The sequence below is a fragment of the Hyphopichia burtonii genome, assembly GCF_001661395.1.
Source record: "Hyphopichia burtonii NRRL Y-1933 unplaced genomic scaffold HYPBUscaffold_1, whole genome shotgun sequence".
NCBI lineage: Eukaryota > Fungi > Ascomycota > Pichiomycetes > Serinales > Debaryomycetaceae > Hyphopichia > Hyphopichia burtonii.
In genome coordinates this window covers 1,380,410-1,407,316 of record NW_017963728.1, presented here as the reverse complement: position 1 = coordinate 1,407,316, position 26,907 = coordinate 1,380,410, and the positions used below count along the sequence as shown (strand labels likewise).

Sequence of the window (26,907 nt, the reverse complement as noted above, 5' to 3'; positions counted from 1 at the left end):
ATTCATTTCTATTCATTAATCTATTTATTCCTAGCATTCCATAAATAACATCCCCCAGCATCTATCATAATGTCTTCTAAACCACAATTCAAGGGCTCGACGTCTGCCCGTTTTGTGAAAAACGGTGGTGGTGCTAATAACTATAGTAAAAAGAACTCCAATACCATACGATCTGAATTTAAAGGAGATCGTAATGAAAGTATCGACCCTTCAAAACTTAATCCAATGTTGAATGACTCCATCCAAAAGAAAGAACTAGTTACTAGAATCGATCAACTTGACTCGGTGATGGGGTTTGATCGTGTTGAAAATGGTGAATTGGATGGCTTAAAACCTAGAAAAGGTTGGTTAATTAATATGCATTCTACTACCATACCAACTGATGATTATCTTGCAGGTTACTCAGGAGTCGATTATTACTTTCTTGATGAAGAAGGTGGCTCTTTCAAGGCTACCATCAAATTTGACCCGTATTTTTATCTCGCTGTAATTCCTGGCCACGAAGCTGAAGTGGAAGAAATGTTGAAAAAATTCTTAGAACCTTGTCATTTAAAGAATATTGCAAGACTCGATAAAGAAGATTTGGCCTTACCTAACCATTTGGTAGGTTTAAAGAAAACTCTAATTAAGTTATCTTTCCATAATGTTTCCGACTTATTAAGTTCCAGAAGATTACTAACGCCGATAATCAAAGATAATCAAATGAATCGTGAATCAAGAGATGTCTTTCAAGTAATGAATAACTTCAATAATCAAAATTCAGAATCTTCTAACGCTGATCCAACTACTTTCATTGATGATATAAGAGAATATGATGTTCCTTATCATGCAAGAGTTTCCATCGATATGAATATCAGAGTTGGTAAATGGTATGATGTCTACGTCAAGCATGGTGATGTATCTTTGGTTGAAGATAAAGAAAAGATTGCCTTTGCTGATCCGGTAGTTTTGGCTTTTGATATTGAAACTACTAAAGCTCCTTTGAAATTCCCTGATGCTAAAATCGATCAAATTATGATGATTTCTTATATGATTGATGGTGAAGGTTATCTTATAACAAATCGTGAAATCATTTCGGAAGATATAGACGATTTTGAATATACTCCAAAACCTGAATATCCTGGTTTATTCACGATCTTTAATGAACCTGACGAAAAACATGTTTTATTAAGGTTTTTTGAACATATAAGAGACGTTAGGCCAACCGTTATTGCAACCTTTAATGGTGATTTTTTCGATTGGCCCTTTGTCGAAAACAGAACAAATTTTCATGATTTAGATATGTTCGATGAAATTGGTTTTGCTAAAGATAACGAGGGTGAATATAAATCAAAGTATTGTGTTCATATGGATTGTTTTAGGTGGGTTAAAAGAGATTCTTATCTTCCTCAAGGTTCTCAAGGTTTAAAAGCTGTTACTACCGCCAAGTTAGGTTATAACCCAACTGAACTTGATCCAGAATTAATGACCCCTTACGCTTATGAAAAACCTCAATTACTTTCCGAATATTCGGTTTCCGATGCCGTTGCAACCTATTATTTATACTATAAATATGTTCATCCATTCATTTTCTCCTTATGTACTATTCTTCCCTTAAATCCTGATGAAGTTTTACGTAAAGGTACTGGTACTTTATGTGAAATGTTGTTAATGGTCCAAGCTTATGAAAATAATATTATTTTACCAAATAAGTATACGGATCCAATAGAAAGATTCTATGACGGTCATTTATTAGAATCAGAAACATATGTTGGTGGTCACGTCGAATCTTTAGAAGCTGGTGTTTTTAGAAGCGATATACCCAATAAATTTAAAATAGATCCAACAGCTATCGATGAACTTTTGAATGATTTGAAGTCTGCTATTAAGTTTTGTGTGGAAGTTGAAAATGGCAAGAAGCTAGAAGACGTTGAAAATTTTGATGAAGTTTATAATCAGATCAAAAGTGAATTGATTGAGTTAAGAGATAATCCTGTTAGAAATGAAACTCCTTTAATTTACCATGTTGATGTCGCTTCAATGTATCCAAATATTATGACTTCTAACAGATTGCAACCCGATTCGATTAAATCAGAAGAAGATTGTGCAGCCTGTGATTTTAATAGACCTGGAAAAAATTGTGACAGAAGATTACCATGGGCTTGGAGAGGAGAATACTATCCTGCTGAAATGAATGAATATGGTATGATCAAACGTACTTTGCAAAATGAAAGTTTTCCTGGTGTAAAACCTTGGTTACCACAAAGATCTTTTGATGAACTCCCTTATGCCGAACAAGCACTGCTCATCAAAAAAAGACTTAGTGATTACTCTAGAAAAGTGTATCATAGAATAAAACAATCAAAGATTGTAACAAGAGAAGCAATTGTTTGTCAAAGAGAAAACCCCTTCTATGTTAACACTGTCAGAAACTTTAGAGATCGTCGTTATGAATTCAAAACGTTAGCCAAAGTGTGGAAAGGAAAGACTTCAAAAATCGCCTCTTCTGACCAAATTGCCAAAGATGAAGCTAAGAAAATGGTTGTCTTATATGATTCACTTCAGTTGGCTCACAAGGTTATTTTGAACTCTTTCTATGGTTATGTAATGAGAAAGGGTTCCCGTTGGTATTCAATGGAAATGGCTGGAATCACTTGTCTCACGGGGGCAACAATCATTCAAATGGCCAGATCATTAGTGGAAAGACTAGGAAGACCTTTAGAATTAGATACTGATGGTATTTGGTGTATCTTACCAAAATCCTTTCCTGAAAATTTCAATTTAAAATGCAAAGATGGTAAAAAAATATTTGTTGAATATCCTTGTTCTATGTTGAATTATATTGTTCATGAAAAGTTTACCAATCATCAGTATCAAGACTTGGTTGATAGTGAAAGCTTGAAGTATAAAACAAGATCCGAAAATTCCATTCTTTTCGAAGTTGATGGCCCTTATAAAGCAATGATCTTACCTACATCCAAAGAAGAAGGGAAAGGTTTGAAAAAGAGATATGCTGTTTTTAATGACGATGGTTCTTTGGCTGAATTAAAAGGGTTTGAATTAAAAAGAAGGGGTGAGTTGCAGTTGATTAAAAATTTTCAATCGGATATTTTTAAGCTATTCTTGGACGGTGATTCTTTAGAGGGGTGTTATCAAGCTGTTGCCAGTGTAGCAAACAACTGGTTAGACGTCTTAGATACCAAAGGTGGTATGTTAGAAGACGAAGATTTAATTGAACTTATTTGTGAAAATAGAAGTATGTCTAAAGCCTTAGTCGAATATGAAGGGCAAAAGTCAACTTCGATTACAACTGCCAAAAGACTAGGTGAGTTCTTAGGTGAAGAGATGGTCAAGGATGCCGGTTTGGCTTGTAAGTATATTATTAGCTCCAAGCCCATTGGAAGTCCTGTTACTGAAAGAGCTATTCCTGTGTCCATTTTTTCCTCGGAGAAGAAAGAATTCTTTTTGAAAAAATGGTTAAAGGACCCTTCTTTATCTGACTTCGATCCTAGATCTGTTATTGACTGGGACTATTACTATGAGCGTTTGGCTTCTGTCGTCCAAAAAATTATTACTATACCCGCTGCTTTGCAAGATGTTAAAAATCCTGTCCCTAGAGTGCCTCACCCTGACTGGTTGCAAAAAAGAATCAAAATCAAGGATGACACCAAACAACAATCTTCAATTTCTAAATTCTTTGGCAAGTCCACCAAGTCTGAGGCATTGCAAAATCAAGTCAAACACATCCAAGATATCGAAGACTTTGGGGAACTCGATTCTGGAATTTCCAAAACCAAAGTTGGTAAGGTCACGTCTAAAAAGAGACGTAATGGTAAAATCAATAATGCTTCTGATACAGAAGAAGAAGAAAGAAACAATGCTGTCTTAAATGGACCTTGTCCACTGATGACAGAAGACTATGTCGGTTATCTACAATATCAAAAAGCCAAATGGAAGGTTCAAGCAAAAAATAGAGAAAGAAGAAGAAAACTTTTTGGGAATAACACTGAATCGTCACATAGATCATCCGTCGGTGGCTTGTTCCGCAAGCAGGCTGAAAGTGTTGCCGGAAGCGATTGGGAAATTTTGGAGTACAAGCCAGACCCTACAACTCCTGGTGATGTTAAAGTCTACATTCTGTCGGGTAATAAAGTTCATTCCTTCATTTTTCATATACCAAAGCAAATTTATGCTACATTTAAAACTGACATTTCCCAAAGAAAATATATTCAAAATTGTGAAATTGAAAAATCTAATGCTATCTTGCCTAATGGGCATGACGGTTCACATCTATATAAGTTTGTTATGCCGGAACCGGTTTATAATGAGCAAATCAGTAAAATCGATAGTATATTGCAAGATTCGAAAATATTAGGACTTTATGAGAGCAATATAAACTCGGTTGATAGAGCAATCATCAACTTGGGTAATACAGTCAAGTTTGATGATACCAAAGTTGGTGCTTTAGGTAAAGGTTTGAAGAATGGTTTTAACATGAAAGATTTATCAAAAATTGAAAAGGATTCATATTTGAAAAGATTTAATATGGATATTGTTTACTTACTTCACATTGTCACAAACAGTTATGAATTCTTTACCGTTTTCAAAACATGGGATAACTCTGCAAATATGTTTGTTTTGAAACCTTCATCAAATGCTCAGGAGTTACCTACGAATATTCATAAGATTTACCAAGAAGTTTACGAAAATAAGAAGGATAAACTTGGTAAACTTTACAACATCATTGATTACCCAAGCGAAATGAGCTTTGATACCAACTACTACAACAGCAGAAGCTCTTTGTATAAAAAGCTTAATACTTTTGTCTCAAAGATTCATGAAAGCAGAAGTAATAAAGCCCTTTTCACGATTCAATCACCATATGTCTCTAAGGTCCTCGTGCATCTTCCTGCCATCTCTAACTTTCCAACAATCCGGATGAACGTTACTGAGCTTTCATTACCTGCTATTGGATGGCAATCATTAATTACAAAAAGGGTTATCAATCACTTCTTTGTTTTGGCTTCTTGGATCAAAAATTTGATTTCACTTTCCAACTATGGTAAAATCCCACTATGCAATCTTCAAACTGAAAATATGGGATATTTGATTGATATAGAATATGCAAGAAGATTGAGTTACAATAATATTGTTTTATGGTGGTCCTCTAATCCATTACCTGATCATGGTGGTTTCGAGGCTGATAAAACTCAAGATTTAGAAAGCTTCGACTTCCCGACAATCAATAGCCCCGAAATCTACGAAACTGCTTGTTTAGAAGTGGAAATTGGTACTCTCACCATTAATACTATTTTGACCAGTTCTCTTATTAATGAAGCAGAAGGTGCAGATTTAGCAGAAGATAGCATGGTGTTTGATCAAAATAATGGTGCCTCAACTATGGCAGAAGATTCATTTTCGACACCGTCCTTGAGTATATTAAGATCTATGGTTAAAGATTGGTGGGATGATGCAATGAAAAACAATATTAATGCTGATTCTATGATGAATCATTTGGTATCGTGGGTTCAACGGAAAGACTCGTTTTTATATGATAATGCTTTACATTATCATGTTCATAATTTAACATCAAAAGCTTTGTTACAATTGATAGGTGAATTTAGAAGAATGAATGCGCAAGTAGTTTTTGCTAATAGAAACAGAATAATACTTCAAACCACACGAGTATCAGTTGAAAATTCATATGCTTATGGTCAATACATTGTTAAGGCTGCCAGATCAAAACCACTATTTAACTTCTTAGATCTTAGAATCGTTAAATATTGGGATATTTTGATTTGGATGGATGAGTATAACTTTGGTGGAAGATGTTGTACTGAAATCACTAATGATGAGACTCAAAATTTGGTCCCTGTCAATAATTGGCATATCAAGAAGTTTTTGCCATTAATATTTCAAAATGAATTCGAAGATTGGTTGGTTATATTCTTAGATTCATTAGCTAAATACAAAAATGAAACACTACTAGGAAATACTCAATCAGGTACTCCCAGAGTGACTCAAATTAACCATATCTTAAAGGGTCAGAAGAAAATAGATTCTGCTGAAGTTGAGGATGAAGATATTAACAATGGTGTCATGGAATTGTTTAGAAAGCCTTTACAGAAGAGAATCCAAAGACTTCATCGCCAACAAAATGAATCCATTATCAATCCTGATTTAAAAATTGAATACGAATTCCCAAAACTCACTGGATCATTCTTGAAGATGAGAAATCCAATTTTGGAACTAGTCAAATTCCTTTGTTCGGTTTTCAGTTTATCCAAAAAACGCTCTATAGAAGTTAGTTTGTTAAGAAAAGAATTGCTAGCAAGTTTGGACGTTAGAGAGTTTAGTCGTGAAGCTACTTTCCATAATCCTAGTACCTCCTTGAAAATCCCTCATATAATATGTGACTACTGCAACTATATTAGAGACGTGGACTTTTGCAGAGATGAGGAAAGAGATATATTTACATGTACCAATTGTTCAAAGGAATACAATAAGATAACTATTGAGGAGGAGCTTATAAGCTTGTTTAACAAGATGATGGTTCAATTCTTTACCCAAGATCTCAAATGTGTTAAGTGCCAAGTTGTCAAGGTAGACAGTATGAGTGAACATTGCAAGTGCTCTGGTGATTGGGCAGAAACCATTAAGCATGAAGAGGTCGAAGACAAGATGAAAGTCTTTGCAAATGTTTCTCATTATTATGGATTGAAATTACTTGAAGGGTTGTTAGACGAATACCAATAGACTCAAGTTGCATTCTTAATTATATTCCCTTTATCATCTGTATATATATACTTAATAACTTACATATACTTAATAATTTACATATACTTAATAACTTACATATACTTAATAACTTATTATATTAAGTTCTTTTTAAATATTGCAAAATTTATTAGTAAAAATTTGGTGCACGGGTGTGTATTACGCGTATGAAGCTATTGGAGCATCGATGGTTATTCAATCATTACCAAGTCTTCTTCTGTTTCTTTAAAGTTTTATGATCACGCAATGGAACAGGGAAGATTGGGTCTCGGAGAATTGAAGAATCGGGTGAAGGCTCGAGATGTTGAATTAGATCTTTTGAATTCTTTCATTACCAAGGATCCAGCGTCTCTGATTCCCTCTTTGGTGGTGAGTGGTTATAAGGCAGTTGGTAAAACATACACCATTCAGAGCTATTTAGAGGCCATGGGGATCAACAATACCATTGTCAGGTGTGATGAATGTATCACTCAAAAGCTTTTACTTCAAAGATGCCTTAAAAAAATCAAGAAAGATAGTGGAGTTGACTTGACCAAGTACCAACAACAATTCAATTATAAGGGTCAAGAGGTATCAAATATTGATTTGTTATGTGAAAACTTTGCAAGTTTCGTTGTGGCGTTGGAGCAATTCGTTGAGGAGTCAAACTATAAGGAGAATCATGTTTTGGTGTTGGATAGATTTGACCAATGCATCGACTCCACTAGTAATCTATTTCCTGCTTTTCTTCGGCTACATGAATATTCCAAGATTAATAACATTAGTATTGTATTCATAGTGTCACACGACGATCCAAAAGAAGTGGTGACGTTTTCTATACCCCATATTTTCTTCGATGCATATTCAGAAGAACAGGTTGTTGAAATATTACAATCGAATCAGTTTTGCTTTTTTGGAGATGAAAGGTTCGACGACAAAGTCGAACATGATTTTTGGATAAAATACACCAAGCTTATTGTTGATATCTTTTTCTCTTATACCGGTTCCGACATGAACTTTTTGATTGATATATGTGATAAGCTTTGGAACAGTTTTATAAATCCAGTAATACTGGGTAAGTATAAACCGAATGAGTTCATAAAAATATACCAAGAGGACAAAGGTTTGTTCGACAACGATAATATAATTAACAACTCTTCCATTCAAGAATTCTCATCAGCAAAAGAGGAGGAAGAAAATAATTCTATCATTGTTAAAGATTTACCTTATCATTCCAAGTTTATTCTCATCGCTTCTTACTTGGCTTCTTTTGTTGAGCCAAAGAATGATCTACATTTCTTCTCCAAAATGAATTCATTGAAAGTGAAGACTCGTAAGAATAGCAAAAAAAATTTGTTATCCAAAAGTGATATTGATAATAGATTACTTTCACCTAATTATTTCGATTTAGAGAGATTGAGAGCTATTCTATCCGTCATATACAGAAATGAAGCGGATCCTTTGAGTAGGTCAAACCTGAACTTTTATCACTTATACCAAGATTTGTCTGAAAGAGAGCAGGCTAGAAAAGATCATGAATTCTCTACTTTCAGTTTGAATACGACTATTGACTTGAACAGTCAAATTGCTACATTGGCTTCCCTTGGGCTTATCACTCGAACTTACGCACTTGATATCTTGAGTTCCAAAATTAGATGGAAATGTAATATAAGTTGGTCTACAGTAGAGGCAATCTCCAAAGATATTAACTTTCCCTTGCTGAATTATCTTGCAGAATAAGCGTCTTCAAAAACAAGTATAGATATGTATACTAGTGTATTATAATACAGATTATAGAAATAAATAGAAGCATGGAAAACCATAGAAAGATATAATATTCCTTTATTCAAATTGTAACGTTTTAATCTTTTTAAATTCTTCTTCTCCAATCTTTCGGGCTATAACACTGTCATCAAAATAAGTGTCAACCCAATAGTTCATTTCGTAGCTCGAAAACACACCATGGATCTCTTCTTCATCAGCCCACTTGTATTCCCAAACCTTATCGTTATAGTAAGAGTCATCTTTAGCAGAAGGCTCTTCTTTGTCGCTTTCATCACTCATTTTTCTTTTTAATCCTCTAGTCTGTTGCTGGTAATCTATTCCGCTTTCAGATTTGTATTGACGCATGAGTTCCTCTCTGGTGAGATCATAGGCATTAGTTAAGCCCTTCTCATTGATCAAGGAATCACAGTATCCAGTAATCTCAAAGACTGATTTCCCTATGTCTTCATTAATATTGCTTTTGTTTTTTCTCTGGCTTTTTCGTATGGATTGAAACCTAGATAATGCTTCGAGGGGATTTTCGGCTGGCTCTAAAAGACTTATCAACTTGAACAAGATGTCTTCTATGGAGGAAAACTCAAGAGCCTTCAACTTTTCTTTTTCCTTTTCCTCCCTCTTTTCTTGAGCTTTTTTGGCTTTTAAAATATCTGCGTTATTGGATTCATCTATCCAATGGTCCTGATTGTCATTTTCACTGTCAGATGAGTCATTTCTTATATAGTTTCCTTCTTCATCGAACTTACCGTCCTTTTCTTCTTGCTCAAGGTCAAAAGACTCAATCTTAAGGCCGATTTTTGTTTTATCTAGCTTTTGTGAACGGCCCTCATCGAAATCTTCAACATTATTGAAGTACTTATGCAGCGCTTCTGTTTGACTTTCTTCAATGTCATTATAAGAGATATGGCGGTCTTCACCATTGAAGGTATCTTCCTCGAAATAGTTGGTGCTGGAGCTCTTGGTCTCATTAGCTTCGTTTGTTTCTCCATCTTGTTTATTTGTCTCAGGAGCATCATCGTCACTGAACATATCACTATCACTGTCTTCTGATTCTTTTGTATTGGAGCGTGCGTTGGTTCCCTCAATGGCATCCTTTTCATTATTCGCTCCGCCATTCTGATCCTCCGTGGGGACTTGGGGTCCCTTTTCATCAGTGGGTTCTTCATAATCTTCAATTGAGGAGTCGGAGTCATAGTTTGACTTCGATATATGTGAGTTCCGTTGTTTTCTCGATGCCCTTTGGGGTATATCTTCTATTATGTCGTATTCATCATCCGAATTGGACATCTTAATGGCTAATGACCATGTTCTGGAGGAGTAAAATCACTTTGAATTGAGTCTGATATTCGTTTAGATTTTGCGAATTTTGAAAAAGTTTTTAGGAAAAATTGAAAAAAATCAAACTATATACTCGATGGACTTTATCGAACTAATGAGTGATATAAAACGAAGGAAGATGGAAGATATAGACTTGACGGATATAGACATTGAAACAGATGAGGTCCTAAATTTAGAGGAAGTCTATTATCAAGAGGGCTTTCAAGAAGGTCAAGAACGTGGGGCTAAACAACAGCTCATGGAAGGTAAAGAGTTTGGATACCAAACCGGTTTTCAAAGATTTTTGATCATAGGTTACATAACTGGCCTTCTAGAAGATTGGAGAACTAATATAGAGAAATACGGAGGACTGGGAAACAAATCTTTTGAGAATCATTTGTCACAATTAGAAGATTTGATGAAGCAAATCCAGCTAACAAATGGAGATGAAGAGGTTGCAACATTTGAAAAAGTTATTGGAAAAGCTCGAAATAAATTAAGATTGTTAGCTACTTTAACAAAGGAAAACTGGAAGATTAGTCAGGTTGATTCTCTTGTGAAGGAGATTGGAGGTCAGTTACAAGTTAGTGAAAATGTTGATGATTTATGGTAAGTATATTTTTGAATCTAGTACTGCTAGCTGGAGTCTATATATCTAAAAACAAAAATCAAAGTCAAGTGGTTTTGCTCTACTATCCAATTTATAATTAAGAATACCGCCCAATGGACAATCATTTATACCAACAATTAAATTTTCACCATGACCAGAGTCAGATGGGACAAAGTTTAGCCCAATACACTTACCTATAAATTCAACTGATTGTACTCTCAGTTTCAACTTCGGTGTATCAGTTTTGATAAGATCATCGACTTGCAAAATTCCAATATGATCTAAACTTTCTGCCCAACATATAAATTCACCGGTATGGCTGAATTTAGTATTTCTTACCGGGCCTCCAGCATTGTTTAGAGTATTTGATACAGAAGAACCAAGTGTTCCGTTCCAAGAATATAGACTAGACTCACAGAAACGTTTATCCCATAGTCTTACACAGCCATCCTGATTTCCTGTTAATAATAAATTATCATTTCCTCTCGACCAATCACAACTAAAACCAAAATCTTTATGCCCTCTGAATTCATCAACATTTTTCGAAGATTTATTTCCTAATTTTTCACGAGTGTCCATGATAAAAGAGTTTATATTATCTCCAGTTACGAATATTTCATTTTTGTTATTAGGGTTCAATGCAACACAATTTACAGCGAAAGGTAACATTGTAGAATCAGTAGAAAATTTTTCAAGATCAACTAATCTCAAGTATTGATCATTTGAAGAGATTATCAACTGTTCGTTATCATTGATCACAATATGATTTGTTATTCCATCAGCATTATTGGTCAAACAAAACTCTCCTATAAATTTAGAATCATTAGGATCACTTATATCCTGTAGTAAATAACCCCCTTCAAAAGTTCCACTCGCTAGTAAAGACTCGGAACATGTCATTGTAGAAATTCTACTATTGGAATTTCGTAGTAAGTTTCTGGAATCAATAAGACAATCTAACTTCATTGAAGGATGAGTAATACATTGCTCATCTTGCATTAGTCTATTAATCTTGAAAAAGTTATGATACGAATCTTGGGAATCCATTTCACTATAATCAACAGTCTGGAGATTATGATCATGCAAATAACTCAGAGGATAAAATATCCCATTTGATAAATTGGGTCCACAGCAAATCAAATTTCTTAGTTGGAAGTGGGTAATGTGAATTTTCAATTTACTGAAAAATCTATAAAATTGAAAGAAATCTGTTTTATACTGGAAGCTTTTTATATTAACATTCTATAGTTAATGAATTATTGTTAGTAAATCAAACTTTGCCTAAAATAAAGAAAATAAACATACTTTAAATGCTTCTTCTCGAGATCCGGGCACATTATGGAACCACTTTTTATTTCCAACTCGAGCTCTTTCTCTTGAAAACTTGTCCCGAAGGTACAGTGGCCATTTGATCCCTTGGACGTCAAGTCCCCGGGCATTGGTAAAGGAGAAAGGTAATGAGCGTTCTCTTTTCTTCAAGGACTCTAAGATGCTTAGAATATCAGACTTTGACAAGTTGGACTCTTCGTCATATAGTAAGTCATACAAGAACCTAAGGGACTCTGACTGGTTTAATTCATACTCGTGGCTAGGTGCAGATGCTTCTGAAAGTGATGTTTCACCATCATGAACAGATGGTTGATTGAGTTCACTAGACGTTAAGTCATCAATATTGTTAGTGAGCACGTCCAGACGTGAAAGAGCACCCGTATCCAACGTGCTTGTGGAAAATACCAGACCTTCCTGGCTTACTTGAACCTCCATCCTATAATTCACCAGCTGTCTGACAAGTAGTTATAAAGCCTAACTTCAGATTTATTGATAATGAAAAAAGAATGCATTTTATCACCCAAAAATATGGACCCGTACATTTTTTTGTTATTGAAAAAAATTTAGCAGACACTGTTTTAGGTACTATTAATGGCTTATTTGGCACCAGATTGCTGTTTTCTGGTGGCTTGATGTGGTGCCATTATGAGGTCGGAAGCCTAGTATTTATTTAAACTATTGCCGGCGTATCCTGAATTGAGATGCTATGTTGAAGTTGAGAAATCGACTGTTGTAAGAAGCATTTTTGTTGAAGGGATAAATTAAGTCATTGGGTAGAGAACAAAATCCCGATAAGTATTTTGATGATATATGCTTTAAAAAGATAGTGACTTTCGCTAATGGATCTCAACCGGGCCTTTCATCTCAGTCACTTCAGAACTGATTTGGCTTTTGTTATAATGAAAATATTCATCGTACCATTCTACTTCCTGGAAGAAAAAGCTGCATATGAATGAGCTTATTAGTCGTCGCCATTCACTAATTATTTTTGGCTGTCATGTCACAGCTTTTAATGGCGACAGGTGACTCAACCTGCTTCACTCAATAAAATACCTATGTTGCTATTATCTTTATAGCTACAAAACCTGTTATTCGAGCACAAGCACAAGTTCACAGCTGCCGAATACATTTGATATAACTATTTGGCATTGAAATTTAACTTAACGCTATTTTTCATTCTTCGTAAGGTTGCAATTCAAATTTGCCGCAAAAAAAAAATTATTAAAAAAGTACTCTCGAATTGTTGCGAAAACATTTTCTGAAGTAACTATGGTATTTAATCTATATAGAACCGAAAGTTACTATGTTGAATGTTATGTTTTGCAGGGAGCAATACGAAAGCTGTTTTAGTGAAACTTTGTTGAGATGTATTTAGTCTAATGTTCAAGATTATGAGTTTTTCCTAATTAATGATGATTTTTTGATAAAAATTGAATTAATCCATACAACATTAATTCTCAGTACATGAAAATCGACAATGATTTCAAGTTTCAATGACTATACGCTTCATTACCACTTTTTAGATGCTTTGGGGAAGTAGGGAGTGTTGGTACTACCAAACGATAAAGCAATAGATATTTATCAAATTGCATGTTTAGCTGGCGTAAGTGTTTTACAGAGATTGTTCAAACCGAAAGACCTCTCTTTGACCAAAGATCTATAATTTATCCATTGAAGGAGTCACTGAAAGCCCCCACAGCCAAAAGAAAGGGAATTTTGGCGCAGCAATAACTATCTATTTTTACATGCGTAACTATCGGGTTATGTGGGAAGATCATACCTCTATCGACCACATATATCTATGCTATACATATAGACATATGTTCCAGTACGGACGACCATAACACACGCAATAAGATATTAGCTAGATACATACTAATAACTGATTATGGCGTGGATTAATTTATTATATAGATTAATCTTTTTGCTGTTATTCAAAGGGAGGAAATAACTTATTACGAATAATACTAATATAACAAAAGCCAAATGTTAAGTTTATATAAAATCTATATTACCGAATGAAAAACTCTTCATGGGAATCGCCCATACTTCTATCCGTAAACCAATGGGAACAGTCACGGAGGTTCACGCTCCACGAAGAGACATAAAAAGAATCCGTTAACATGGAATTACTTACTTATTTAAATGTGCATGTCTTATAATATCAGTCCCGATGTCGTTTCACAAAGGATGCTATAACATCTCTCTGATAAACTTCGGCTTGATGATGTATGGGATCGGTTCTGACATGAATCAGGCACGCACATCATGGTCTGACAGAAAATGATTGCAAAATCATTTATTTGTCTGCGAAGCTCATCACACAAAAAAAAATCAACATCATCATGATCTTTAAAACATAAAAAACTATTGCAAAAAAAGAAGAGTCTACAGCACGATGGTTTCCATTATGGTCTCCCACTAACGTACTCAGCATCGCTCTCAGCAGCTTAATAATTATTGATCGGACGGGTAATCATGCTTTATGCTGGATATGGCCGTAGACGTCGATTTTTTTCTTTCAATAACTAAACTATTCCAATCAAAATTTAGAACGATTTTTAAAACAGCTTACAAAGCCCTTCAAAAAAAAAAAAACCCTTCGAAATACAATCAAACAGGGGTTTTCTCGACGATTTTATTAGTTTTTCCATACCGAGGTGTGTATTAGTTTATAATTATTAAATATATATGTAAGAGCGAAAAAAAAAGGAACGCTGTGTATATGGATAGCTCCTCTCTCATCAACTAAGGAACAGAATCATTCATTTATCTCTGTTCCTACTTTTCTTGATGAATCGCGAAACTGAGATACCCTGGTATCAACAAACATTTCATTGTCAACTAACTAAAGTGCCTCCATTCTACAGAAGAGAGTGCAGTAGCCATCTTCCAGAATATAACACATGAATGAATATAATCAACTACTTCAGCAAATTCGCGAAGAATGAAAACTCTCAAACTAAGGTAAGTGCTGTAAAAATTAAGTCTTAGATGAGTTCGCGTAGACTGATAAAAATATAAAGCGTCTCATGATAATTTACCGGATTCTAGAAATATCCCATTGATGATACTCATAGAACCAAACTTTTGGTTCAATTTCTTTCCATATAAATATCTACAAAGCATATAATATCCTCTTAACAAATACTAAACAAACGATTTGGCTTTTCATTAAAAATTCATCAATCTCGGCGAACTGAAAAAATCTGCTTAGATTTCATACTACAAAGTATTACTGACACATTCTCGAATGTTTCTCTAAAATAATTATTGGATGATTTACACATACGAGTTTTTTCATCCTTCTCCTATACGACTTTCTTTATAGTCCCGATAAGTAATCGTAAAACAAAACAAGATCATTATTGTGAATAAAGAGAAATTCAACACAATACTCGATAGACAATACTCGATAGATATTATTATTTAATAAAATCATCCTTTGATTGAGACTTTGAAAAAAAGCCAGCTTTTCGTTAGAGATGTAAACATCCCATTATACAATTTTCTGCTAAAGACTTGCTATGTAGAATCTTAAAAAACGAAAAGTGTATAGTAGAATTGAGGAAAATGGACTCATGAGTCAAATAGAATAACCGAAGAATTTTTTGAACCTACAAATTTCATAGCTGCTGGAATGTGATATACTAGCCAAGAGTGCAAAAAAGAGACCCAGGAATAAAGAATTCTTATATTTATCAAAGTTCAGTGTCTGTCGCTTGCTGTCGTGGGAACTCCATGACAAACAAGAATTTTCAGGCATGAAAACTTTCTTATTTCAAAGTCAAAAAAAAAAAAATTGATCCATCCGCTTGATTATATCTAACAAAACCTTTGGACAAGTGGAATGCAAATGATTCCGAATGGATGCATCGAGGCCCAAGTGGCTTTGGAACAAGACCCTATATTTTCCTTGTAGTTAAACTTCAGCCTTCTTTTCGCTTTAGTAAACACCTGCTACCTCATGATTCTCAAATCGTTCGAGAGAACATTTTCATCTAGATGGCACTACAATTGAGCCATTCGTAACTTCTGTATGTTAAACCAATAAGGCCAGTAAAGTCCATGATAATTCAAAAAACAGATTATTAAACTGTATGGACACTTGCAGTATACAAATAACGCTGATTCCTTTTTTCTCATTTGCCCAAGGAAAAGCCTTTTGAAAAAGAACATCACCTAATCAAGCCCCGAATATTCTCATCCAATCTTCGAACTATTTAACTTGGGTGTGCAATCCAAATCCTATGAAGGTATTCAATGCGTCCCAATGGTAACGTTCAACACCCCGTGAAGCCTTTTGCCGCAACTTGTATTAGCCTGCTCTCAGCGGGGTTTTTCTACCACGTTTGAACTGATTATAACTGCTGAAACGAAGTCGCTCGATTGATAATTTTGCTTAAAATGGCAAATCGACATTGAACCCTCTTCCTTCTGCAGCAATAAAGCTAAGGAAGTCAGTCTAAGTCAATCACGTAGACCTCCTATTATTTTCGTTCTTTCATTTGATGTTAAGCGTAAGCTTCAAAAGCTAGGCAAGTCCACGTAAGTAAATTGGTAAATTGGCATAGTCATTTGAATGCTACATTCGTTCCCTCCTACATTTTATTCTGTAAAACTGAATGTACTCTCATGGCTCTAAGACAAAAGGTTACTACATGCTTTACTCAGCTTTACGGTTAACCTGAGGTATATGAAACCACCAATTTAATCTTCTTGAGATAGTAGTTTTGATTCACCTAGCCTTAGCTCGTTCGATAGCCTCTGTAACTTTGATTAGTTTACTACCAAAACAAAACCGTTAATATGAACCATCAGCTTCTGCTCGATGAAAAGAATTGTTCATTACTTACATAAGAAGATGTCTCCCAAAGTAAGAAAATACATTTGAAAAAGTTAAAGGTTCAAGTAGGTTGGTAGATCTAATGAACTTTTCTTTTGTTTTCTGAATTTACTTTAAGTTTTGACCCATAAGGACGAAGTAGTTGAACATGAATACATTTCGGTTGAAACAAGAATTTCAACTTATGGTTTTTCATCCTTCATTAAGTTCCTGAAAATGACAATACCCTCTGGCGAGATTCTTAGAACTTGCTATCTATGACTTAAAATTGATGGTTTGCCGTAAGAATGATTAGCTCAATTGTTTTCAAGCGCCTGGTTATCGGCCGCAAAGGAATGAATCCTCTCATATCTCTCCGCCTATGGCTTCAAACCAATTGATCTCTGACACTCACTGTTCAACTTCTTCGATGACTGGGTTTTCTTTCCCCTTCATAAATGCATCGGTAGCATAATACTGAATATATATAAATTGAATTATGCTCAGTTCCGCCGAATTCTCTTGTTCGCAATCAGATTAACTTCAAAGAATAATCTCATTTTCGCTGTACATGTTTGTTCAATTGTAGCTCGTAATCGATTTTGTATAGAATCAAAGCATGCCTTTTGAAATGACCTTTTGTTGAGTCGTATATTTGTAGGTGAGAAATGTTTCAGAATCGAGGAAGAAAAAGTCCCTGCTTGATGATTATCTTTTGAGCGGTTCGAATGTCAGTAGTCTTCAATAGTTTTGAAATTCATCGTATGGTGTTAATTGAGTATTTGTTTAAGTTCGTCTTATCATCCACGCCTCTGATGTCTTACATATGATGTTTTCTTTAACTTGCACTAGGTTACGCTCAAAAAAATATCAAGATTTGATCTCGGTAATAATACTTTACTCAAGTTGGAAGCTTGTTGTCCAAAACTTAATAACTATTTCAGTTTTATAACAAAACTTCAAGATTGATATAGGCATTTCCGCTAGATCATTCATATTTTGTTGAATGTTACCTATCTTCAAGTCAAAAATACCAACCTAGTTGTTTGAGCATTTTTAGTACTAATGATCCTACAAAGTCCTTGTTTCAATAGACTTTGCTATCCCAATATTGTTGTTAATAGTTTTAATTCTTTTGATACAGACATGACTGAAGTAGTCAAAATTGCGAAAGTAACACCAGTAGTTTTTCCGCCATACTCTACAAATAAAGTTATAATACAACCGTCTGATGATAATTTGGTTGTTATTCTAAATGAACAAATCAAAATACAGAAATGCAAACAGAACATGGATTCATCTCAAGCCACTCGAACTAGTAAAACACATAAGCAAGACACCAGATCAAAGAACGTTAAAGATACAAAAAAAAAAAAAACAGACTGGATTTAAAATAAGAAAGAAGCAAATTGATTGATCTGGATACAAATTAATATTTATGGTAATGGTTTTAATGTAAGAGAAGGAATTAATACCGCAAGAACTGTTGAATCCACTGCGACCACTGCTTTTAACACCATGAGGTTTTATAAGCTTCAACATTCTTCTCGTTTCAAAGATGCTGATTATAATGATTCTTTGACTTCTAAAAGAACTAGATCAGCTACAAATAATAAATTTAAACAATCGAACAATACATGTAAAAAACTACTTAATATAGCTCCTGCTCCAAGTAAGAAACCGAATGCCAAAACCAAATCAACGTCAAGAAAAGTTTCCGATTCGGATGGCTCTCCTTGAAATAAGCGATTTAAAACTTTAAAATCTCCAATTGATTAAAAGAGCTGTTTATATGGACACACCTGAAACCATTCTTTTAGCAAGAGATGCCATGCAAACTTTTGAAGAATAAATAATAGAAACTTTTAAACCATAGAACCTTAACCATATTCTTCACCATTAGCTCTTTCTATTAATTTATTTTCATCTTTAAATTTATGAAGACTCAATACTGGTCCCAGTAACGAGAGACATTTAGGGTAATATCTGCTAAAATGGTCCTTTGTTTGGTTTAGACAACATCAGGGACTGCTTGTTGGCCCCAAAGAATAGAGTCGAAATACAAGCATTTTTAGGAAATGTGTAAGATTTTGTATTACAAAGTACAATATAGCGAATCTCTGAAGAATGAATAAAAAGTTGACAAAAAACTAAAAGAATTGAAGAATGGTTGCAAATTCATCAATTGGACAAGAATACAGTCGATCCAAATTTTTTTAAAACAGGTTAACTACTGCAGAAACATAATACTGCCTTAAAAATTGACAAACATTACTGCCTTGAAATTGACAAAACATTAAATTTTCAACAAAGTGCTTTGTAATCAATAAATCCCCATGACATGGAGAAGATAGTCCAAAAACTTATTAGTCACATCGATACTTACAGAAGTATGAGTTAAATTGAGCAACCTAACTTAACCATTCAAAAAATTGATTGTGAATAACTGGTTGAATATTTTGGAGTTTTGGATAGGCAGGTCCTCCTTCTTTATCTAAGACACATTGTACCTCAACACCATATAAGCCATAAGTTAAAATGTAGAAATAATAGAGGGATTCAAGGTTGTTCAATCACCTTCCTTTAACCTTTTTTTGAATTTGCTGCAAATTAAGCAAGAATTACTCAAAAATGTTAAAAACACCCATCTTGCATAGTCTAACCTCTACAAAACCTTCAATGTCTTCTTCGCACAGCTATATAGAAACTATAAGCCCATATTCCAATTGCATGGCTCAACTCCCAGGTACTTGCAAGTTAAAATTGACTTCGTTGCAAAAAAGGCCTTCATTGCAAAAAACTATATATAAAAATCGTGCACAACCCAAATATCTCCGAAAGAGACAAAAGAAAAGATTGTTATAAAAACCCTAGCAAGCACCAGCAAAGACCAGAGCATAAAGTGAGCCATATTTAGATAATGAACTCTTATTACACCAAGAGCATAACCAATTTGGCAAGAAGAGGTGGTGCTTCAGCTTTGAAGGGTTGCAAGAAAGAATTGCGTCCCCAATTCAGAGAATACGGGACCAGATCAGACTTAGATTCTCCCTTTGATCATTTACCTAAGCGTAATAAGTCCTGGTTCAATTGGAAAGTCTCTTCAGTTTTTTTAGCCTTTGGTGCTTTTATGGCATACAATGAAACGCTTTTTGATTATTATGAAAAATTCACTGATTCCGGAATTCTGGATGAGTTATTGCCAGTGAAATTGGAATATGAAATGAAAAATTTACCTATATATCAAAAGTTGGCATTTTCGAAAAGTGGAGATAAATGGGTTAAACTAAATTCATGGGAAAATCTTGACAGAAACGTTTTAGATAGCACGAACGAAGCTCTTAAAACCAAGACCCAAGAAGAATATAAAGCACCTTCATTACATACTCATACTTTGGCCAAACCCGGGGGGATCTTGGTAAAGCCAGCTATTTTCCATAACATAGAAACCGATGAAGGGGTCTCCATAATCCACGTTGGCCATAGATTATGTGGTTATCCATTCATTGTTCATGGGGGGATCATTGCCACAATTTTGAATGAAACTTTTAAAAGAAATGCTTCTTTGTCGAGCAAAATGAGTTCCAACTTAAAAGATGATTACAAAGTTGAAAACCTCACAATCTCCTATAAATTCCCTTCTTTCGCTAATCAGTTTTTAATTGTGAAGACTAGAAGAAAAGAAGGTGCTAACGATGATGATAAATTCATCACTTTGGAAAGTGTAGTTGAATCGCAAAAGGGTCAAGTCCTTGTTAAAAGTGAAGCTTTACTTCATGATACCGGAAGAGCTACCAAAAGGGCTAAGAAATCCAGTTGGTTACCATTTTGATCTCCGGAATTTTATAAAAAATTGGAAAAATAGTAAGCTTTGCTCAACAAACGTTATATAAATAATGTAGAGATGAATATAATGATCTGTTATTACCGATTCCCCGTTAAACGTAGCCGATTAGAGTGGTGTAGCTCCTGGAAGCAAATGGAAATCAAGTCTAGTCTGCAAAACGGGACCAATTACTCAGTTTGTGTAGAAAAAAAAAGTCTATGGAAAATTTGAAAAATGACATCAATTTTTTTTTTTTTTTCAGATTTTTCACTTTCCTTTGGAAAATCATTTTACACCCTTCAAACATATCATTAGAAATGACATCCGGAGACGAGACCAAGGATTTGGATCAAAAGTTTGAAGTGATCAGTATAAACGACTCTAATGAAGAAGATAACTCTCAGGAACCAGTTGTTCCTCATGAAAGACAAATTGTGGACGATGTTATAGCGATTTGGAAAACTGATCCTGAAACCGAAGAATTGAGTGCTGGTAAGCTTCACGGGATTGTTAAAAAAAGACATCCTAACTGGTCTGTATCAGAAAAACGGGTTAAGACCTTATTAAAGAAGTTTGGTTTGTTGAATACCGACCAACAAATTACTTATGCTAATGATATTACATCAGAAGAGACACCAGATATTGACTTGCCAGCAAATCTCAGAATCATCATGTCAGCTAAAAGAGGAAAAGGGTTATACGCTAAGAAGCCTATAAAAAAGGGAGAGCTTTTATGGGAAGAGCCTCAATTATTCTTTGTGCCGCCATTAGAGAATGCAGAGTTGATCAAACTGGGGAAAGCATGTTCTTACTGTGGTAAGCTTTTGGCACAATCAAACAAAGTTGCAGGAGCTTCAGTCTTGAGAGGATTGGATTGTAACGTTTGTCCTGAAATTTGGTGTTCACAAAAATGTAAAAAAATTGATAATCAATTACATGGTTTACTTAAACATAACGTCTACAATCCCCATGCTAGTAGAAAAAATAAAGCAATAAACTCTGAAGCGTATTTGGATTTACAGAATTATTGCATCAAGGAGCAATGGAATGCTTTATTTGCCTTAGCTATTATTTATGCTAACATAGTTACTGATAAAACTGGGGTCAAAGGAAAACAATTTAGAGCCATGGCTAGAGTTTCCCAAGCAGTTAGATATAAGGCCTTGAACTCTTCTGCTGGTGCTTTTGATAGTCTTCAAGGTGGGGCTTTATTTGTTCAAGAACAACAAGAGTCTTTATGGCAAGAAGGTTATAAAAAATTTCTTGCAGTTTTCCCACAAGCTTATGAAGAAGGTAAAATTACTTATGATGAATTTTTACATTTAATGGGTACTTACAATATCAATAACTTAGATTATTCTATTTACTTGATCCAATCTCATTTGAATCATAACTGTTCTCCTAACACTAGTGTCGAAACTTCAACCATTTCTAGAGCTGACACCTTGGCTGTATATGCTGCTAGAGACATAAGAGCAGGTGAAGAGTTGACCACTACTTACGTAAACCCTGCCCATACTGTTCAACAAAGACAAAGAGAATTAAGGGTTAATTGGGGTTTCGTTTGTGGATGCCAAAAATGTAAAGATGATAAGAAAGATCAAAATAAAAGAAAATCAAGCTCTGCAAGTAACAAAGATAAGAATGACATCAGAAAGATGTTGGCAGAAACTAAGGACTCTCTTGACGGTGACTCGATCGAACTTGATGTTCCTGAAGAACATCATGGTGAAAGACGTAAATCTGTTCGTTTCGATGAAAAAGTTCAAGTCAGTACTTCAAATTAATTATTTTCAAATCGCTTATGACCTTCACGAGTAATATCAATGACTCTACGCTTATATCGACCAAGACGCAACGATCCCCATCATTTGAAATAGAATATAGTTTTTTTGTAAATATATAAAGAATTGAAATTTGATTTGTAGCGAAATCTGAAAAATTGAAAGAAAAATTACGAGCAAAAAAAAAGAAGCACTACTTACTGGGAGCTTATTCCTTCAGAATATGTCTAAAACAAGTCCAATTAAAGATGCTAAAAGGCAATTGAGAGTGCTAGTAAAGAAGAAGCTCTCTTTTCTAAGCAATGAGATCATTGAAGCACAATCCAGGAATGTAACGAACACCGTCTTGAGACTTCCTCAAATTAGCAACGCCAAAAAGATTGCCCTTTATATGAATATGCCCAATCTGGAGATACAAACATTGAAACTAATAGAAGAGTGCTTTAAACAGGGTAAGCAAGTCTACCTTCCAAAGTGTAATGTTGCTCCTCTTGAAGGACGGAAAAAGAATTACTTGTCAATGCTAAGAATGCAGACTTTTGAAGACGTGCTTCAGTTGCAGCCACAAGGGAAATATCAACTATTAGAGCCACTAGAAGGGGAAGATGTTATGGAGACTGGAGGTCTTGATTTGATAATTATTCCAGGAGTCGCTTTCACTAGAGCTAAGAAGAGATTAGGACATGGTGCTGGTTTCTACGATGAATTTTTGAATGTTTATTACAAAAAACATGGAATAAAACCTCACCTATTGGGCGTAGGCTTACACGAACAGTTGGTTGATGATATTCCCAAAGAAGATCATGATTGGGATTTGAATTCGTTAGTTATAGAAGGACATGCCCCCTTTTAGCAACGCTATGTAAATAAATATAACAATCTTATAAATAAATAAGTTAATAAATAGTCGCCTACCCTGTAATGCACTGATACTGAGAGATTCTAGATTCAAGTAGAGCCTAATTATTTAGTCCTTTGATAAAACACCAACAAGACAATTTTCTAGCATTCGGTCTGCGTTCACCCAACTATGATACTTATTGAATAAAGCAGTTCCATCCCTGCCGGCACACTTCATTATTTCTCCAACACCCCCTGGATGGAAGTCCACATAAGGTGTTATGTTGAATACTTTTCCGTTGATGCTTGTCCAACAATCTTCTTTGGTTTTATGTGACTTTAATTCCTCTTTACTTATCCTTATATAATGAGGAGGAGGAGTTTGAGGTGGAACACCTCTCATGACATGCTTGGGTGTGTTTCTATTCAATGCTGCCCAGTCTAAAGGTGAATGTCCAGGTTTTAGGGCAACCTTCTGTCTAGGCTGTCTCTGAGGGACTGCCAATCCACCTCCCAAGCTAGGTGCCGCTCGCTGAGCTGAGTTGGGTGCCGGAAACAAACTATTGGATCCTCCTTTTGGATCTAGTCCTCGAGGATTGGTTGTCATATTGTTAAAAATGGAAAACCGAAGAGTTCATGAACATATGTCTTTTTAAAAGACTGTTTTTTTTTTTTTTTTTTTTTTGTTTGGTTTGTTGCGACTAGCTTAAGAGTTTACAGACTACAATATCATTGAATATATACATAAAATACCATTTTATTTCATAATGTATGTGCTGTATCTATAATTTGGCATAAGTCGAGTGGAAATGTAGGTATTTGGTGAAGGAAAATATGTGTTTTTTTAATTTTCTCTTACTTGTTTTCTATCAACTCTTTCATAATATAACATATATACGCTTTCAGTTTCACACAAGACAGAAGCACGAGATACTTCGGTTATATGAGAATCACTTATTCTCCAGTAGGGACATTTGATTAAACTTTGAATTTTTTTCATTTTAATCTTGTTTTTTGAATTATTTGACTGTTCAAATCTTTGCGAAGCCTTTTTCTGAGCTTCTTCATCAATCTTCATTTGACTGAATGAGTTTTCAAGATTGTTATTTGAAAAATAACCCCCTTCAGGATCATCAACCAATAATTCTGCTGGAGTAGTCAAGCCAGAATGAATGATTTCTTGTATATTAGCATGTTCTGGATCAGCTTGAACAACAGACGGACGACGGCCCATCATGTTTGTAAATTTACGACGGAAATTACCATGACCCGGGAATTCTTCAGTTTGAGGAAGGAGAGAAGGAGCTGAGCCATTAGTATTTGAATTGTTTACGCTGGTCAGACTATTACTGGTATCGGGATTATTTTGAGTGGTATCAACAGAATTATTGGAAGAGCCTGTTAAGGACAAGGTTAATTTTCTTCTTCTGCTAGGTGCACGTTGAGGGACATTAGCGGGTTTTTCATCTTGCTTAGATTCAGTTTTATTTGAATCAACTGTATCATTAGAATCTCTTTTACCTTCATTAGTTGAGTCAGAATTTATTTCTAATGGTTTTTCATCTTGAGGAACATTGGATTCATGAACTTGAGAAACAGCAAATGTAACATCATGTAGACTTTCTTCCGAAATTTCTGGAGATAATTTGAAAATAGTACCATCTTTATCTTTTACGTATAAAGGTTTACGTCTATAACATTCATAGTGGCCTTGAGTATGAGAACCTTGATGTATGATAACTGCTTTTAGTCTATACTTGTAAATGTCATTTTCATTGAACTTAAAGTTTTTAAAATGGCGTTTCAAATGAACAGTTTGATCTTCTGTGATTGGGGCATTATTTAAAGTTTCTGGAGCTTTGAGGGTGGTTGAATTTGAAGATAATTCGGATAAATTTTTGGAATTGTTGTGAGACGATTTTGTTGTGTTTGGCTGATTAGTGCTATCGTTCAAAGTTCCGACAGTATTTACAGAAGGCTGTACTGACTCCTTTGATGTTAAGGAAGCATCATCGTCATCATCCTCGTCGTCGTCATCGTCATCCACATCATCAGTACTAGTACCTTCAGTAGTATTATCATCGGTAGGATCATCATCATCATCATCATCATCGTCATCATCATCGTCTTCATCTTCATTGCCCTTTTCATCGAAATCTTCTCTTTGAATACTTTCATCCTCCATATCATTTTCGTCATTGGTCAAGATGTTTGAATGGATATTATGTTCACTCAAGTCATCATCTTGAGTGGCGGCAGCTTGGAATTGTTTTAATTCATCATGGAATTCTTTACCAATGGATAAAGTTAAATGATCTTTAAAAGAAACACGACAAGAGTTTCTGGTGATATCAATACCGTTAAAGCTTGATCTTGAGAGGTGTAAACCGAAAACCTTTGGAGGTTTTAAAACTTGAGTTTTCCTGAAAACTGTTGACGTGATACTCGACATATCCAAACCCTTTTTATTATAAGATTTGATATAATCTTCTAAAGAAGAATCCAAATCTTCATTAATGCATAATTTATCATCATTATTATAATCGATTAATTGGTTGATGATTTTCAATTGCTCTTGATCATCATCGTAATTCAATTTCAAGTTTGATTCGTGGATTACAATACTATTAATACGACATTTCATACATTGATAACCTTCGATTGACTCCGACTCATTATCATTGATAATAGTTTCCAAATCGGTTGATAGTTTTTCCGGAGCATGTAAAGTCATCATTAAGAAAGGAGAAAAATTTGGTTTTGAAACATGGGAGCATTTAAGACATTTCATTTGGGATAAGAGTAATCCACTGAACGGGAACTCTGGAATGTCGATCAAATCTAATTGATGAATTTGATTTGGTGAAGGGTTTTGGAATACTCTTAATTTCTTAAAAATCTTATTGGCATTGATATTTTCATTTTCTAAAGTTTCATTGATCAATTGAGTCAATTCTTGGGCATCATGTTGGGATTTTGAAATCTTAGCATTAAAAATTTTTTCCAAAGAATGTAAAAAAGTCCATACTGAAATAGTTCTCGAAGTCATTTGGGTATCCTGGAGTTTCTTCACAATATTAGCGAGAGCAACATGAAGCGGGATATCAAATTTATAATCAATCTTATTACTTTTGAATTTTGAATTAGCAATATTATGAATTCCTTTAGTTGATGCAGTCACTTCTTCAAGATTAATCTCATTCTGTTGGATGTATTTAACCAATTCATGAAAGGATCCAATAAATTTATTCAAATAATCGGTTAACCCCGGTAATGCTGAGTATGCTTGTATTGATGAGTTAGCAAAACAGTCATTTCTCATATTAATAAGCCCAGTAGTATGTTTATCTGGTCTTCTGGAAAACATTTTATCCTGGTTTGACGATGCTAGAAACGGAATAGAAGGTGCCAATATATAATAAGCAATCGATAACGTTAAACTGATCGATAAAATCAATTTGTGCTTTTCTGATCTTGGTAATGAAGTTATTCTATTCCAGAGTGCTCGAAATACTGAAATTTCAATCCTAGATTCGGCTCTACTACCAGCAAATCCACTCGACAAGTCTTGATTAAGTATTAACAGTCGTAGTTGTTGCACTAAGGACATGTAAAAAAAAGACTAGTCAACCTAATCCTCCAAATCGACTCTGTTTCCCGAGATAATCAAGAAAGAAAAAGAAAAGACTAGCCTTAAATCGCTCAACGAAGGCTTTCTATGCAGAAAACAGCCAAAAAGGAGTAACAATCGGAACTTTCGTTTGGCCCGAAAATTTATTTTTGGCTCCGGGGAAATCCCGCGCTCCTGGTGCACGGGCGTGATATCTTCAAATGGTCTTGGTAGCTTATATTGCAGGTC

General features: G+C 34.7%; 10 protein-coding genes across 10 annotated transcripts; 6 read left to right on the top strand and 4 right to left on the bottom strand.

Moving 5' to 3' along the window:
* Positions 1-69: 69 nt before the first annotated feature.
* On the top strand, positions 70-6,735 carry POL2 (DNA polymerase epsilon catalytic subunit; the record flags this gene model as incomplete). Its single annotated transcript, XM_020218169.1, has 1 exon — positions 70-6,735. The coding sequence occupies one exon, from the start codon at positions 70-72 to the stop codon at positions 6,733-6,735; it is 6,666 nt and encodes a 2,221-aa protein (XP_020078982.1).
* Positions 6,736-7,002: 267 nt separating this feature from the next.
* On the top strand, positions 7,003-8,475 carry HYPBUDRAFT_146299 (origin recognition complex subunit 5; the record flags this gene model as incomplete). The annotated part of the gene is made up of 1 exon (XM_020219954.1): positions 7,003-8,475. The coding sequence occupies one exon, from the start codon at positions 7,003-7,005 to the stop codon at positions 8,473-8,475; it is 1,473 nt and encodes a 490-aa protein (XP_020078981.1).
* A 26-nt stretch (positions 8,476-8,501) lies between these two features.
* HYPBUDRAFT_151469 (U5 snRNP complex subunit) lies at positions 8,502-9,869 on the bottom strand. Its single transcript, XM_020220509.1, has one exon. It carries the CDS (start codon positions 9,802-9,804, stop codon positions 8,578-8,580), a length of 1,227 nt encoding a protein of 408 aa, XP_020078980.1. The 5' UTR covers positions 9,805-9,869; the 3' UTR covers positions 8,502-8,577.
* Positions 9,870-9,949: 80 nt separating this feature from the next.
* On the top strand, positions 9,950-10,447 carry HYPBUDRAFT_102717 (ribosome biosynthesis protein; the record flags this gene model as incomplete). The annotated part of the gene is made up of 1 exon (XM_020218220.1): positions 9,950-10,447. The coding sequence occupies one exon, from the start codon at positions 9,950-9,952 to the stop codon at positions 10,445-10,447; it is 498 nt and encodes a 165-aa protein (XP_020078979.1).
* A 42-nt stretch (positions 10,448-10,489) lies between these two features.
* HYPBUDRAFT_3838 (mitotic spindle checkpoint protein BUB3, WD repeat superfamily) lies at positions 10,490-12,208 on the bottom strand (the record flags this gene model as incomplete). The annotated part of the gene is made up of 2 exons (XM_020223385.1): positions 10,490-11,686; positions 11,750-12,208. 2 exons carry the CDS (start codon positions 12,206-12,208, stop codon positions 10,490-10,492), a joined length of 1,656 nt encoding a protein of 551 aa, XP_020078978.1.
* Positions 12,209-19,495: 7,287 nt separating this feature from the next.
* On the top strand, positions 19,496-20,529 carry HYPBUDRAFT_151466 (uncharacterized protein). The gene has a single exon (XM_020220508.1). It carries the CDS (start codon positions 19,519-19,521, stop codon positions 20,428-20,430), a length of 912 nt encoding a protein of 303 aa, XP_020078977.1. The 5' UTR covers positions 19,496-19,518; the 3' UTR covers positions 20,431-20,529.
* A 174-nt stretch (positions 20,530-20,703) lies between these two features.
* Positions 20,704-22,339, top strand: HYPBUDRAFT_151465 (S-adenosylmethionine-dependent methyltransferase). Its single transcript, XM_020220507.1, has one exon. The coding sequence runs from the start codon at positions 20,742-20,744 to the stop codon at positions 22,209-22,211; it is 1,470 nt and encodes a 489-aa protein (XP_020078976.1). The 5' UTR covers positions 20,704-20,741; the 3' UTR covers positions 22,212-22,339.
* An 86-nt stretch (positions 22,340-22,425) lies between these two features.
* Positions 22,426-23,545, top strand: HYPBUDRAFT_151464 (5-formyltetrahydrofolate cyclo-ligase). The gene has a single exon (XM_020220506.1). It carries the CDS (start codon positions 22,432-22,434, stop codon positions 23,059-23,061), a length of 630 nt encoding a protein of 209 aa, XP_020078975.1. The 5' UTR covers positions 22,426-22,431; the 3' UTR covers positions 23,062-23,545.
* On the bottom strand, positions 23,176-23,655 carry HYPBUDRAFT_102689 (uncharacterized protein; the record flags this gene model as incomplete). The annotated part of the gene is made up of 1 exon (XM_020218217.1): positions 23,176-23,655. The coding sequence occupies one exon, from the start codon at positions 23,653-23,655 to the stop codon at positions 23,176-23,178; it is 480 nt and encodes a 159-aa protein (XP_020078974.1).
* Positions 23,656-23,823: 168 nt separating this feature from the next.
* HYPBUDRAFT_151462 (putative ubiquitin-specific protease) lies at positions 23,824-26,723 on the bottom strand. The gene has a single exon (XM_020220505.1). It carries the CDS (start codon positions 26,656-26,658, stop codon positions 23,893-23,895), a length of 2,766 nt encoding a protein of 921 aa, XP_020078973.1. The 5' UTR covers positions 26,659-26,723; the 3' UTR covers positions 23,824-23,892.
* Positions 26,724-26,907: the final 184 nt, after the last annotated feature.